The 15,063-nt window shown below is 32.1% G+C and overlaps 1 protein-coding gene across 4 annotated transcripts; it reads left to right on the top strand.

The window, feature by feature from the left end:
* The first annotated feature begins 1,102 nt into the window (after positions 1-1,102).
* Positions 1,103-13,671, top strand: LOC137832525 (probable pre-mRNA-splicing factor ATP-dependent RNA helicase DEAH9). 4 transcript variants are annotated; one of them, XM_068640727.1, is made up of 23 exons: positions 1,103-1,528; positions 2,926-3,247; positions 3,321-3,395; positions 3,489-3,578; positions 3,754-3,833; positions 4,506-4,575; positions 4,712-4,797; positions 6,088-6,157; positions 6,793-6,888; positions 8,230-8,335; positions 8,531-8,577; positions 8,668-8,751; positions 8,844-8,897; positions 9,377-9,477; positions 10,330-10,420; positions 11,293-11,457; positions 11,773-11,862; positions 12,027-12,098; positions 12,279-12,377; positions 12,477-12,563; positions 12,909-12,962; positions 13,093-13,172; positions 13,340-13,671. In XM_068640727.1, exons 2-23 carry the CDS (start codon positions 2,993-2,995, stop codon positions 13,485-13,487), a joined length of 2,100 nt encoding a protein of 699 aa, XP_068496828.1. In that variant the 5' UTR covers positions 1,103-1,528; positions 2,926-2,992; the 3' UTR covers positions 13,488-13,671. The 4 variants fall into 4 exon arrangements, with proteins under 4 accessions (XP_068496828.1, XP_068496827.1, XP_068496829.1 ...); XM_068640726.1 differs by having other exon boundaries at positions 1,391-1,528; positions 2,913-3,247; XM_068640728.1 differs by lacking the exon at positions 1,103-1,528 and adding an exon at positions 2,599-2,702.
* The last annotated feature ends 1,392 nt before the right edge of the window (positions 13,672-15,063 follow it).

Genomic DNA, 15,063 nt, shown 5'->3' with positions numbered 1-15,063 from the left:
ATTCCACACTTTGAAGCCTGTGCAATGGGCTGCTTCTTCCTGCACTTCCATACCTTCTTGTGTCACCCCATATATCTTTTATATTCTAAAAATACCCTTTATTAATATTCTGGATTACATAATCTGGAAGTCTTTTTCTAAATCCAGAATTAGCTTCTGGATTATGTATTCCGGAAGCCTTTTGTGATTAGCGTCCGATTACATAATCCGGAAGTCTTTTCTATACATAAAATTAGCTTCTGAATTATGTAATTTGGAAGCCTTTTTTTTCATAGGAGTGATTAGTTTCTGGATTACATAATCCGGAAGTCTTTTCTAAATATGAGATTGACTTTCGGATTATGTAATCCGGAATATATCCAGATTACATATTCCATAGGCTTATTTCAAATGCAAAAAAGAGTTTCGGATTTTATAAATCTCAAGAACACTTCCGGATTCAAAAACAGCTTCTGGATTATGTATGGAGGTGACAAAAAAAAAGGAGAAAACAGTATTTTTACATTTAGTATGAGGGTGGCTGATGAAGGTATGGAGGTGTAGGAAGAAAGAGTCTGTGCAATGACCTACCTATTCCATTCTTAGACTCAGCCACTGCGTATTTCTTCCTCCACCTCCATAGTTTCTTCCTGTTAACTCCATAAATTTTTCAATTTAAAATTTACTTTTAAGCAAAAGTTGCAGGATTTTTTTATTTTTTATAATCCATAGATTTTCCAAACTCTAACACAAATTAAATCCAATGAATCTTGTATTTGTTTCAGTTTTTTTTGTAAGAAACCCCTATGCTTTCGCTTTAGCATTCTGACAGTAAAGAGGTGATCAAAGAGGTTATGCTCATTATTAATGATTTTTAAAATTATTTATTACTACAAAGTGCAATATTTATAATATCTAACAGTAATGAATAAAGAAAAAAAAAGATCTTAATAAAAAATTATGAATTTCTTGTAAACAAATAGCTGGAAGGCATTAAAGAAGAGTAGGAAACTGGTTTCCAACAGTGAGTCTTGGTCATCAAAGTTACAAGTCATGCTGGGAAACTTCCTAAGAAATTTCAGAAAACTATCTATAAATGAGAATGCAAAAATCACTGCTAAACACAGCAATTATGAGTTTCAATTCCAAGTGGTTGTTCATGCTTCTGCATGTATTGCTACTTTCCCATTTTTGTTTCCCAAGCTATGCTTCTAATTCTCAAGGGTTTCACAGGGCACTTTTAGACTCACCTCACAAGCTGGTGACCAAAATCAGAGGCACTCTGCCACAGCCTCCACCTTCTCCCAGACTGAATTTAGCCCCACGCTATAAACCGCCTATAATCCGAGCACCACCACCTCCATATTAAATTCCACACCCCCACAAGCATTCTGATTGTTCAGTTTGCTTAGTAAGTAGGATTTCGTTTTGTACCTGTATGGATGTCAGGGTCTGCGTAATATTGATCTACGTCGATACATAATTGTTGTCGTGCCTGTAGCTATCTGGTTTTTCGAGTCCTTCTTCTCTCTCACACGCGTTCGTCCGGGTACCTTTCTATGTCTAATGGTCTTTAGGTTTCCTGATATTAAGGAACTGTTCTACGAAGTATTTTTGACTAGTTTAATGGAAGTTACAAGTGTTTATTAGTGTTTATTTTACACGTATAACCATGTTTATTTATTTATTTAATGTCTAACCTCGTTCGTCCGGTTCAAAAATATATTTCTGTTCATTCCTTCTCCATTCATAATATCATTTCCTTTATAGTTGTGCCACTGAATCATTATTTGCACATATTTATACTTACTATGACCATAAAACAGAGAAGAAAAGGCAAACCAGAGTATGGTGCTGATCTAAATTTTCAATGCAGCACCAAAATCTGGATTGACCTTATGCTCCATATGATGAACATTGTGTAGACGAGGATGCATACAGTCACGACCCAGATTTCCCGGCTAAACGGTTTCATAACACAACCATGTTCGGTGTCTATTGGAAATATAACTTATTATTATTACAAAATCATAACTAATTCTCCCTATATCCAAACTATACTTAAGTAAGCAATAAAATAAAATAGTAATACTAACAATTTTAACTTGAAAAAATCTGTTTAACTTCATAAGTAAAATTTGACAGGACTTAGTTCAAAAATATTTTCACTGTAAAAATAAAATAAGAATGCAATATTTATTTTTCTTGTGAGGAAAAACACTTAATTTCAATAAATTATGATGAAATAAAATGTTTTTCTAGTTTTAAAAAAACAATAAATAATTAATATTTGTCACAAGATATATTAAAAAAATACTTTCAGACATTTGTATCAGGAAAATGATGAATACTTTTAATCGACAATATGATCGTTCGAAATTAAACATAATAAATAAATCTGAATTTTAATTTTATACTTTAAAAGTTAGTTTATACCAGGATTCAGTCATCATTCAATCCGAGCTTGGGCCGAATGCATTTGGGCCCTCTGATGTAAAATGATCCAAGACCAGATTTTATTTTTGGCAATTACTTTCTTCACCCGATCAAATTTAAATTTGTACCCAAGTTAAATAATAAAAATGTCTTTAAATAAAAGAAAAGATGCAGATGAAAAATACTTCGGAACCTCTTTTTTTGCAAACTTTCCCAAATTTAGATTTTCAGATTTTTTTTATAAATTTTATAAATTATTTTCTGCAAAACGTTTCCAATCTTATTTGGTAATTTTTTTTATTCAATTTTTTTTTTTATATTTCAGAATTATTTTTTCGCAAATGAGATTTTAATTTTCATTTCTATTAAGGAATTTATTTTAGGAATATACAACAATCTATTTCAGAATTATTTGTATGAAATGTATTTTGAGTTCCAGATTTTTAATTTCACAATGAATGATAATTTTGAAATTTTAAAGAAGTGATGGTACCCAGGTTACAAGTGCAGGAAGAATTTGCCGTTTTCTTGAAGGATCCGTGGGTTGGCCGTGTGGTGGGGTGGTGAAGAATTGAACATGTCGCAGTTCTGGAAACCAGGGACGGAGAGGCCACAGGGTCGCGTAGTCGACGATGAAGAAGGTGGTGTTCTCTTCTTGTCTGGTTCTCACCATTCCTCTTCCTCAAGACATGGCTACGCCAGCATGGAGAAGCAACGCCAGCGATTGCCTGTGTTCAAGTACCGCACCGCCATTCTATACCTCGTCGAGACTCACGCCACCACCATCATCGTCGGCGAAACCGGCAGCGGAAAAACCACTCAAATTCCTCAGGTCATCTACCTCCAAATTCTAATTCTAATTCCAATTCATATTCACGTGACTCACAATTTGCACTGCATTTCAGTACCTGAAAGAAGCAGGTTGGGCCGCCGGTGGCAGACTCATTGCTTGTACTCAACCTAGACGACTTGCCGTTCAGGTCACTTTCTTTATAATTACCGCTTGATGATTCTTGAATGCATCTTTCGCATAACTCTCTCATCACTCATCTAATTTCTTTTGCGTTTTACAGGCTGTTGCTTCCAGAGTTGCCGAAGAGATGGGAGTAAAGCTTGGTGAAGAAGTTGGCTACACGATAAGGTTTGAAGATGTAACCAAACCGGTGAGCATCTCTCTACAATTATCGTTTATTTGCATCTTTATGTTGTCATTCTTACTTTTACTCACACATTCACACACACGTGTGTATATATAATATGTCGATAGAAGAGGAGAGTTGATTGGATAGTTACGAGTGGAGTGGTTCCAACGTTTATTTTCGTTTTGTGGCAGCACAGGATGTAACGGTTCTAAAATTTTTAACTGATGGAGTACTCCTAAGGGAGATGATGGACGATCCTCTTTTGACCAAATATAGGTATTTGTTATCCCTCTTTTTTAACATCTTCGGTGGAATGGACTTCAAATGTTTACACTCATAAGTTACCTATATATATATATATAATATTAAAAGTGATACGTTATGTGTACACTGTACACAAATGGTGAAAAAGACATTAAAGATGGAATGGTACACAAATGGACTAGGGAAACTATGGTTGTATGATGGCAGTGTAGCATTCTTATCTTTATGTTCTGTTTTAAAACTTCGAGAGAGACTAATAATGTTCTTTTCCTTCTTTGTGAAGTTGCCATCAGATTTAGGGAACCTTTCTTCTGGTCCTTGTGTATCTATGGGGGCTCTTGAGTTTTCCCCTTTTTCTTATTTGTCAGATATTGTAACCCTCCCCATACTAGTATTCGTTTAATTAAAAAAAATGAAAGCCACAGAACTTTTCAGGGTAGACTAGTCTAGCTTTTTATACAAAACAAGTAATTGACTTTTGAGACTTTAAATGTTGTCCATGCAAACATTACTCTTATTAAACGGTTATATAAATGGTGTTCCTTATACTGATTTTTACATGTTTTGTGGCTGTGACAAGTAGCAAAGACTTATGGCTGTTTCTATTGAAAGAGATGCGATATTCCAATTCATTTTCCTGTTTTGAACTCCTTTTACCCTGACCTTTGTAATCACTTGTTGCAGTGTTATAATGGTGGATGAGGCTCATGAAAGATCAATATCAACTGACATTCTGCTTGGACTATTGAAAAAGGTATTAATTGGACGGGCTATCCATATGTACAGGAATGAAATGCTCTTCTTTATTTTTGGTGATTAAATATAGTTTCATTATATTGAAATCTTATTAATCTCATAATTTGTATGAATTTTGTTCTCTACCTTTCTAGATTCAACGTCGTCGACCAGAGTTGCGGTTGATTATCTCATCTGCTACCATTGAAGCAAAGTCGATGTCTGACTTCTTCCAAATGAGGTTTTCTTCTGCTCTTGCTAATTTGCAATTGTTCAGACTTTTATTTATGCATCAACATTTTTCTGGAAGCTTTATTCATAGAACTTGTCTTCAAAAATTGTCACAAGATTTCGTTGGGAAAATAGCTAATCTGATTATAAGATTCACCTTAATTGTAAAAAACCTGCAAAAAGAAAAGGTTTCTTTACTTGAATCCAAATTATCCATACACGGATACACCTGTGTTTGTTGGCATTTAGTTGTTTATAATGCTAATACTGTTAGTTAGATAAACACATGGAACAGAGAGACACAAAAGAAAGGGAGGAAAACAAAGAATCTGTATAGTATCATTGCTATGGAGAACAGTACTACTGTTTATATGCACCAAGAGAAGAAACAGAATACTGATACAACTGTTACAACTTACAACTAACAACACAAAACGGTTATGACAGACCTAAATAGCTTTGACTGTTTTATCATCTGATAAATATTCTTTCAAAGAAATGACCTTGTGATGCTGGATCATTACCAATAGCTTCAAACTATCATCATTCAATGCTCTTCCTCTCTGCTGCACCTACAAAAGCACAATATATATATATATATATATATATATAATTATGTAGGTATGTATGTAATCATTGCAATACGATAGTTAATCCAGTTTGTATGTTTCTCTTTACTTTACACAATGGGTAAAATTTGTCCATACTTGGTACTATAATAGCATTTGGTAATTATTGTTTAGACACTTGTCTAATATTAATATTGTTATTATAGTTGCCTACTTTTCTTGTTTGGTAAGCATAAGGAGTTCACAATAGGGATTATAGTAAAATCCAGACACCAGAGCACTAATTATAACATGAAAATGTTGAGAAAGAAAGAAATATCAGAAGAATATTTATCTTTCCTTTGGCAAGAGCCACCCAAGACTACCCAATTGATTGCCTACGTCATTTATTCCCTTTCCCCTTATATTCCTACAGTCCTAACTTCATCCATGAATCCCTATATAAAAGAGTGCTATAAACTTACAACCTATGTAATCCCTCTTTTTGTCCATTACCCATATAGGAATGCCTAACAAAGTCCCCTGGATTCACTATCAAGCTGACCTGTTGTACTTAGTTACAACCATTAGGATCATGGCCAACTCACTATACCTATTATTATCTGGTATATAGTACCACATTATTAAGTTGTTTAAAATTGAAAGTCTTGTGAATTTTAGTGCTGAGCATTCAGATATTGGTTGTCACCCAAGAAAGCAGTCACTTACTCAACAATGTGTTCTATTAACAGAAAAAAGCGCCGAGAGCCCGAAAACAAGGATCATGGACCACAAGTGGAACCTGCAATCTTATCAGTTGAGGTACCATTTAGTAGTAAATTGGCATGTCCATATATTATCAGTGATTGTAAATGCATCCTTGTATTTGCTTTCATTGTTATTGAATGACTTCATTATTGTTTCCTTTGCCTTTTCCACTGCTTCATATATATAGCTCATAGTTGCTTTTCTTTATACGTCGTTGTAAGGAATGAAAAAGTTGGGCTTAATTTTTGGATTTAGAGTGCTGCATGTTAAGGGTTACAAAACTGGTTCGCAATCCTGACCATCAAACTAACCTAGAAATGCAGTAGCAAGAAGTGCCAATTTTCTGCTAGTTGTGATCTTCAACCAGAAAACTAGCAATTTTGCAATCTACAGTAGATGCAAACACAGAAACAAGGGAGAATATTGTGATTGCCTACCATCTTACATGTCAAACTGCGATTTTGACTGCCATGGTTATTATTATTTATTTTTTCCTGCATGTTTGTACTATCACCCTTGTGTATTTTGTCTTTTCCATGTAATATTAATTGGACAAAGCAACAACCTTTCAGAAACTGAATTACAATAGAATTTGGAAATATTTTAATTAAGTGGAGCATTACTATGACTTTGTGGTTCCCAGGTTAAAGTTTTCAATATACAAAGACATCATGCTTTATGATTTTCAGGGTAGAGGCTTCAATGTACAAATTAATTATGCTGAGGAACCTGTCCAAGACTATGTTCAGGCTGCTGTTTCAACGACACTCTTGATCCACCAGCGGGTACTTTATCTTATAATGGGATAGGATAAATTCAACTAATGCATTCTATATTTGAGGCATTTTAATCACTTTACATGTGTTGTTGCACAGTGCTTACGTTAGACTTGAGCATAAATTTTAAAATATGAGTGTTTATTTTGATACATATCATAGTAACTATAATAGAAATTTTGGAGTCCTCCAATAGCAACACAAATAAATTCTACACATTCCTGCTGTTGAAGTAAGCAGAAAATCATATTTATCTACATAGTTAAAAAAGCTGAACGGACTGAAATTGTGGTTTTGATCTTTTTTATTATAGAGAGAATTGCTTGTAATTGTTTGATTTGTACACACATGGGTACTATTATTTATAATGAAGAAGAGATATAGTAATAAGGAATGAAATCAGTACCTAATAATGGCAAATATTTTTAAGACATTTCCTTGTCAAATTATATCATATCTTCCTAATTAATGTAATTAAATTACATCTCTAACACCTCTCTCAAGTTGGAACATATATGTCATTTAGGCCAGCTTGTTACATATGCTAACAACACGAGGAACCCTTAGGGGATTTAGTAAACATGCCCACATTGATCACTGGAGTTAACAAAGTGAGTGATGATTTCTCCCCAGACAATTTTCTGTCTAACAAAGTGACTGTCAATCTATAAGTTTTGGGTTCGCTCGTGGAAGACTGAATTTTACACATTTGAATAGTAGCTTGATTGCCACGTGAGTTTAGTACCTTGGATCTATAAACTTTTTTTGCTTCTTGCTCCTCCAAGAGACCAAGTTTCCTCCAATGAGATTGAGAACACAATATCTAAAAGTGGACTTCCTATCTGATGGTGATTTTGCCTAATCAGCGTCAGAGAGTATCAGACTATTTTGAAATTGCCTTTGTCCTTGTACATTAATTTGAGACCTGGTGCATATTTTAGGTATGGTAGGGATACATATGGCAGTTTTCCAATGATTATGACGTAGATCCTTTAGGAATTGATTAACCATACTAACTGCAAATGTGATGTTCAGTCTAGTGAAAATGAGGTAACTAAGTCTTTCTACTAGACAACTATAGGGTCTTCAATGGCTACCCTTGACTCTAGGGTCTGGAGAGTTATGCAGCAAAAAGTAAAAATAAAAGGAAGGGAAAGGGAACTAGAAATCCGATACCATATAGAGAAGATTGCTTGTAATTGTGGGATCTGTTGTATACCCAACATGTACTCTTATTTATGATGAAGTAGAGATATAATAATAAGGAACAACATGAATACTTAATAATGAGGAATATTCGGTAAGATATTTTCCTATCAAATCACATTTCTAATACTTATTTTTCCTCAGGAGCCTGTAGGAGACGTTCTAGTATTCCTTACCGGCCAAGATGATATTGATGCGGCTGTTCAGCTACTCACTGACGAAGTACAAACTACTGGAAAACACTCTTCAGGTACACACTCTGAATAGTTATTATTTTTGGACTGCTAACTTTTGTTGTCTTTAACTACTAAACAACACTTTTTTTTAAACATCACCAACAAAGTATGTATCTTTTTTTTTTCATAGATAATAAGAAAATAATTTCATATTTTTCATCTTCATTGAGATACATACATCTAATGCATGGAATTTTTCTTTGTTCCAGGATTGATTGTTTTGCCTCTGTATTCAGGACTTCCACGTGCTGATCAGGTTAGAAATACATCGGTGTGATTTATTGTAATTTTTTTTGTATATTTATTTTAATTTTAATGTGGTAATATTTGTTTTACATTCTCTCAGGAGTTAGTGTTTTCTCCATCTCCTCGTGGAAAGAGGAAAGTAGTAATTTCTACTAATATAGCAGAAACATCACTCACATTAGAGGTAACATCCCATTTACTATAAGTTTGCCTATGTCTATGGGTTAGGGATGAGTCCTCCTTATTAATTTAATTCTTATTTTTCTAATCATGCAGGGAATCGTCTATGTTGTTGACAGTGGGTTTTCTAAACAGCGGTTCTACAATCCGGTATTTTCATTTGGTTGTTTCTATTAAAGAAATGTAGTAATGAGCCCTGTAATGATTATTTCCTGTTCGGTTTATAGATGTAACTTTTGGTCTATCTTTTTACTTCTATTCAAGTTTCTTTTTTGCTCTTCAGTTTTTAGCTAACATTGTTCCCCTGCATATCATCGTTTGTACCCGTGTATGTTCTTAAAATGTTAGAGAAACTTCATCAATGTTTATGTCACTTATTGTCTTATTTAACTTTATTGGGTTGGCAGTTTCCTAGTTATGGTACTCTATGAATTCTAAATTAACGTTAATTATGTATTTTCTTCATTATTTCAGTTTATTAGAATTTTATCCACTAAATTTTGGTTGATTTTAGCTGGCATCCCAGTAATTTTATTTTTAGAACCTTTCCCTTTTCCAATCTATTTTTCTCCCTTACTCAGATTTCTTGGATGTCTTCAAGTGCAATTCTCTTTCATTCTTTGTAACAGATTTCTGATATTGAAAATCTGGTTGTGGCACCTATATCTAGGGCTTCTGCTAGACAAAGAACTGGCAGGGCTGGGCGAGTTCGACCAGGAAAGTGTTACAGGTGTTGTTTCAGCTGTTTAATTAAAATGTTTTACTTACAAAATATAATTTATTATCCTAGTCACCTGTCGATTCTGAGATAAGAGATTGACTTTTGTATGTGGTTATCTTACAAAGAACCAAAACTATTTACCTATAGAATAATTTTGTTTCATGTTATGGATTTTTTCTTATGATTAGCTCAGGGAAGGTGACCCTGTTTATCTATAAACATCTGTTGATCTATGTAATGACAACATGCTTTACAATATTCACCTTTTTAAACATTTTTATATAAATTTAATTATGCCACTGAGAACAAGTATGCTCCTCTTTTACTTCATTTAAAGAAAAAGGCAAAATTTCATGGCAATTTCTGTAAAACAGAAAAGTTTTCAGTTTTACTGTTTTAGTTTGTTTATTTGATTTGATTTAAGCAGAATGCATTGATTTTGAAGAGCCATGTTTGCCCCTCCATTTTCTCTGATTAGAATTTCTCTATGGGCCCTCTGCTGATGACTGTTTTACTGGGCTTTTCAATTCTAATATGCAAAGATATCCAGTAGCCCTGATACATTCTTTTTCCTTTATTTTTTTATTTTGTTTGGAGTATATCTTGTCCACTCTGTTTCCATACCCTTCCTGTCTCTTTACGCACGCCGCCCGTATTAAGTATTCTGTTGGTGGAGTTAGTCTTCTTCAATTTCATGGTGTAATAGTGGTCATTGTGTTTTATTGATGCATTTTGTTATATGATTTATTCTATTATGTTTTATGTCCTGTTTACCGTGAAAACATCTCAAATTGTGTAATTTGTATTTTGTAATGATGTTAATTGTGACAACCATTCACTGTGCACATGACTGCAAACCAGGCTATATACGGAAGAGTATTTTCTTAACCACATGCCTAATGAGGGAATTCCAGAGATACAGAGATCAAATATGGTCTCCTGCGTAATCCAGGTTAGTAGTTGTTATGGATTAATTTCACAGAAACAAGTATTTTTAGTGTGTTTTATTTTTTTATGGTGATGCCACCATTATGTGTTATTTTTATTTTTTCCAGCCATGGGAACCTTTTTGTCGGGATGACATTTTTCTGATCCATAGGAGGATGACTAGTGACAGTTGCATCACTGCTACTTTGATTTATCTTCAATTTGTTTGAATTTAATTAGTAATTATCTTAAGCGTATTTGCTCCGTATATTGGTATTTTAATTAAAATAATAATCAAGATTAATCAAAGAGAGGGAAAGATGAAGTTGCATTAGAAACTTTAGCAATTTTGGCAATTTATTTTATCAACTCTTGCAAAGAATTTGATGCACCTTTATTTTTTCCCTGCCTAGTATTCACTTACCAACACTTTTTATTGTCTGGTATTTTTAACTTTATGTTAAAAATCCTATATGCCAAAGCCGCATACAGATGAAGGAGGGCATGAACATAATTCCTTGTTTTAGTACCACAAACTTGCATATCACATCTCCCCTACATATTTTTGGGATGAGCCAATGGCTAGTTTTAAGGGGGATTCCTCTTCGAATATGGAAGAAATTGAATTACTTCGTAACATTTTTAGCCTCTGCCTTTTGGTTGTGCATCCCATTTCTCTAATAAAATTTCTGCATTTTATCCCCAAGAAAAGCATAGTAGTATAATGTTTAGTGAAATGGATTGTCCAGTTATCATCTCTTCCTTTTCTGATATTACTGATGTAATTCCATTGGAAAGTTGTTACCAGAATAATGCTTCTTGGAATAGTGTGTTCTAGATGAAGTTAATGATTGATTCTAAAATTAATTACTTTATACTTTTTCTGACGATTTCCAGTTAAAGGCCTTGGGGATTGATAATATCTTGGGCTTTGACTGGCCAGCATCTCCATCTGCTGAAGCAATGATCCGTGCTCTTGAAGTTCTCTACTCACTTGGTGTATTGGATGATGATGCTAAGCTGACTTCACCAACTGGATTTCAAGTTGCTGAGATTCCACTTGTAAGTTTCTCATACGAAAAAATCATGTTTGATTATTTTGTTAAATGCTTCATCTCTATTTATAGAATTATAAAGACTCGTTTTATCACCATGGTCCCAGTGTTAGTTTAAGTACACTGGACACTTAGATTTGTTTGGTGATCAGGATAAAAAAATAGGATATAATAAGGTAATCATTTCCTATTTTAATCTATTGTTTGAGCTGACAAGATTGGATAACCTTATGCTATCATGTCGTTGGTCCAAATATTATCTTGGGGTTGGGGGTAGCTGGGTTAACAGTAGATGTGCTTAATGGAATGTAATCCTTGCTAGGATCCGATGGTCTCAAAAATGATAATAGCTTCCAGTCAACTTGGGTGTTCAGAGGAGATAATCACCATTGCGGCTGTTCTTTCCGTCCAAGTAAATCTTTTTGCTCTAGTCATTGCTTTTGTTTTGTAATCAATTTTTTTTTGCTAAAGTTAGGAAATATTAAAATGAAATCTATTAGTATATCATCTCAAAAGTATAGTTAAACATTAATGTATAGAGCAGTTGACCTTAATTTCAAATATCTATGTATATAGTCCATCTGGATCTCAGGGAGAGGGATACAAAAGGAATCAGATGAAGCAAAATTGAGATTTGCTGCTGCCGAGGTAATTTAACATAAGTTTTCCGCACTCTTGCTATTTATAACCATAATTTCCTCTACGTTATTATGTGCTAAACTTCCTTATAATTCTTCGTTAAACTCCTCATTCAGTGTGTAATATGATGGATGAGCTATATCTTTTATTCATATATTTTATCTCTTTTGATAATTGGTACAATTACAGGGTGACCATGTAACGTTCCTTAATGTATACAAGGGGTTTCATCAATCTGGTAAATCTTCACAGTGGTGTCACAAGAACTTTGTTAACTATCAGGCCATGGTGTGTACGTTTAGGATTTGTTCACAATATAGGCATCTCAATATAGTCCATCCACTCCTTTCCAATATTGATGTGGTCATGGCTGCTTAAATTGCACAGAGAAAGGTTCTTGAAGTTAGAGAGCAACTCAAAAGAATTGCAAAGAGGATAGGATTAGTCTTAAAATCATGTGAGAGTGATATGGAGGTAGGTTTTTTTTTATACTTATGGTTTTGATTATTTTTTGAAAAAACTGGCTTCAATATTCTCCTGATTTATTGTCAAATAGTGAAATTTAATGAAAACTCTGCTCTAGTGTAATCATTATTTTATTGATCCCGTTTCATTATATGGTTTTCCGTCCTATTAAATCAATGTCTTGTTAAACAATTGCTTATGTACAAGTTGTTTTAATAATTGAAAGAAAAATAAGGTTAACTGTTTTCTAAGAAGCCGTAAGTTGTTTTCATAAGCTATCATGGAGAGCTGTTGAAATGAGCTGAAAACAACTTTTCATATTATTTAATTATTTTGTTACATATACTCTTACAGTTAGTGAGAAAAGCTGTCACTGCCGGATTTTTTGCAAATGCGTGTCATCTAGAGGTGAGATACTTCTTGACACAATAAAATGCATGATTTTTTCATTCATTTCTTTATATATATTGCCAATTTTTGCCACTAATTGTTGTAAAACAGACAATTTAACTTTCCTTAAATTTTATGTTTATGTAAGGCATACAGTCATGATGGGATGTATAAGACGTTAAGAGGATCACAGGAGGTTTATATTCACCCGTCGTCAGTGCTATTCAGGTCCGTACAAACTGAATGAACGTTATGTATGTGCAGGTTTTATAAGACTGTAAATCCAATAGTCTCTACTACAACTTGTGATTTTTATATATATTATTTTCCTTTTTCGGGAGTAATGAAAGACTTTGATGGAATCAATATCTAAACACATTTTGTTCTTTTTGCAGAGTAAATCCAAAATGGGTCATTTACTATTCTCTTGTATCAACTGATCGACAATACATGCGTAATGTCATAACTATAGACCCCTCGTGCTTACTGGATGCTGCTCCTCACTTCTACAAGATGCAACAATCTAATCATCTCCTTTATTGATTGATTTGTGTTAGACTTATTAAATGTGTTTGAGATGAAAGAAATAAACGTTACTGTATCAAGTGTTTCAGTTCAGGTAGGATAGATTAACCAGTAATATGAATGAAGTTTCAGTTCAGGTAGGACACATTAAGATTTTCATTACTTTATGAAAATGAGATATTTTCAAGTTTATTTAAACAAATTATATTTATTTATTATATGTGAATTTTATATAAAGATGTTATATACTAAATGTTATATTATATTATATCATATTATTTATTATTTTGTTGAATAGAGTTTAGTGTTTACTAAATATAGTTGTTATTCTTGATTTTAAAATTAGTATCAAACTAAGAAATATTCAAATTAATTTATTTTAATTTAAATTCTAATTCAATTATTTGGATTTGGATGTATAAAAGCCTAAACTATTATTCTAAAAATATAGATTTTATTTGAATTTATAATAGACTATATCAATCAATTTAGTATTAGTAATATTACAAGACATAATGTTATCGATTTATAGAATTTTTTTTCCGTTATCTCAATTTGATGAAAAAAAACAATTTTTTTATTAGGTATGTATGTCTCTCTCTATATATATGTATTTCTTATTTGACTAAATTAAATTTCCCATTTTTCAAAAAAATGTGTTTATTTATATTTTGAATTTAATTGTTTTGAAATTTTAGTATTTACATTTAATAAAGATTAAATTTGTAAATATTAAACTTTAAAAAAATTAATAATAATGATCTAAATTGATATTTGTTTGTATCATAATCTAATATTTTATTCAAGTTTTTTGTATTATATTTATAATTGATTTTTTGAGCTATTTCTTAGAAGCTATTTAATTCAAAATATAATAAAACTTTTACATTCAATTATAGGTTTTTAAAATTTTTACTAATTTATTCGAATGTGATAAAAAATTTACAAATTTATCAAATAGTCAAATAGTAGATTTGTCACTGGCTTATTGATGTATGAATAAACTGATATTTAGATATGATGTACACAATATAATAAAAAATAAGTTAAAAATAATAAATGTATATTATATTTATAAAATAATTATTTTGAGTCTAATGGTCATCTGACAGTAGATTATTGTTATATAATTTTGTTTGAAAATCGTTATAAATAAATTTACATTCCAAAAATATTACATTTTCCCTTTGTATATATTATTGTGATTTAAAATACATAACAGCAATACTTAGAATAAAATTATTTAATATTATTACTTTTATTTTTTACAAAAGTTTTTGTTTTCTTTTTAACTATATAATTGAAACAGTTATCCCTCAAAGCCTTTGTATTCACACAAATAGTGGGGAATTTAAACCGAATGTTAGTATTTTTTTTGTAAAAAAATAAAAATAATGGTGCGTTTTTTGTAAAAAAATAAAAAATATTAATTATTTGAAAATATAGAGAAAGATTCAAAAATAAAAGTATAGAGAAAATTTGATAACATTTGTTTCTTTTTTAAAAAAAATTAATAACATTTACTGTATTTTTCACTTATTTTATTTTCATCCACCCAATTTTTTTTCTTATTTTCATCCACCTAATTTTTTCC

Source organism: Phaseolus vulgaris, chromosome 6 (assembly GCF_000499845.2).
Source record: "Phaseolus vulgaris cultivar G19833 chromosome 6, P. vulgaris v2.0, whole genome shotgun sequence".
Classification (NCBI taxonomy): domain Eukaryota; kingdom Viridiplantae; phylum Streptophyta; class Magnoliopsida; order Fabales; family Fabaceae; genus Phaseolus; species Phaseolus vulgaris.
Note: the sequence above shows the minus strand (reverse complement) of the source record. Positions and strands in the feature narration are given on the sequence as shown.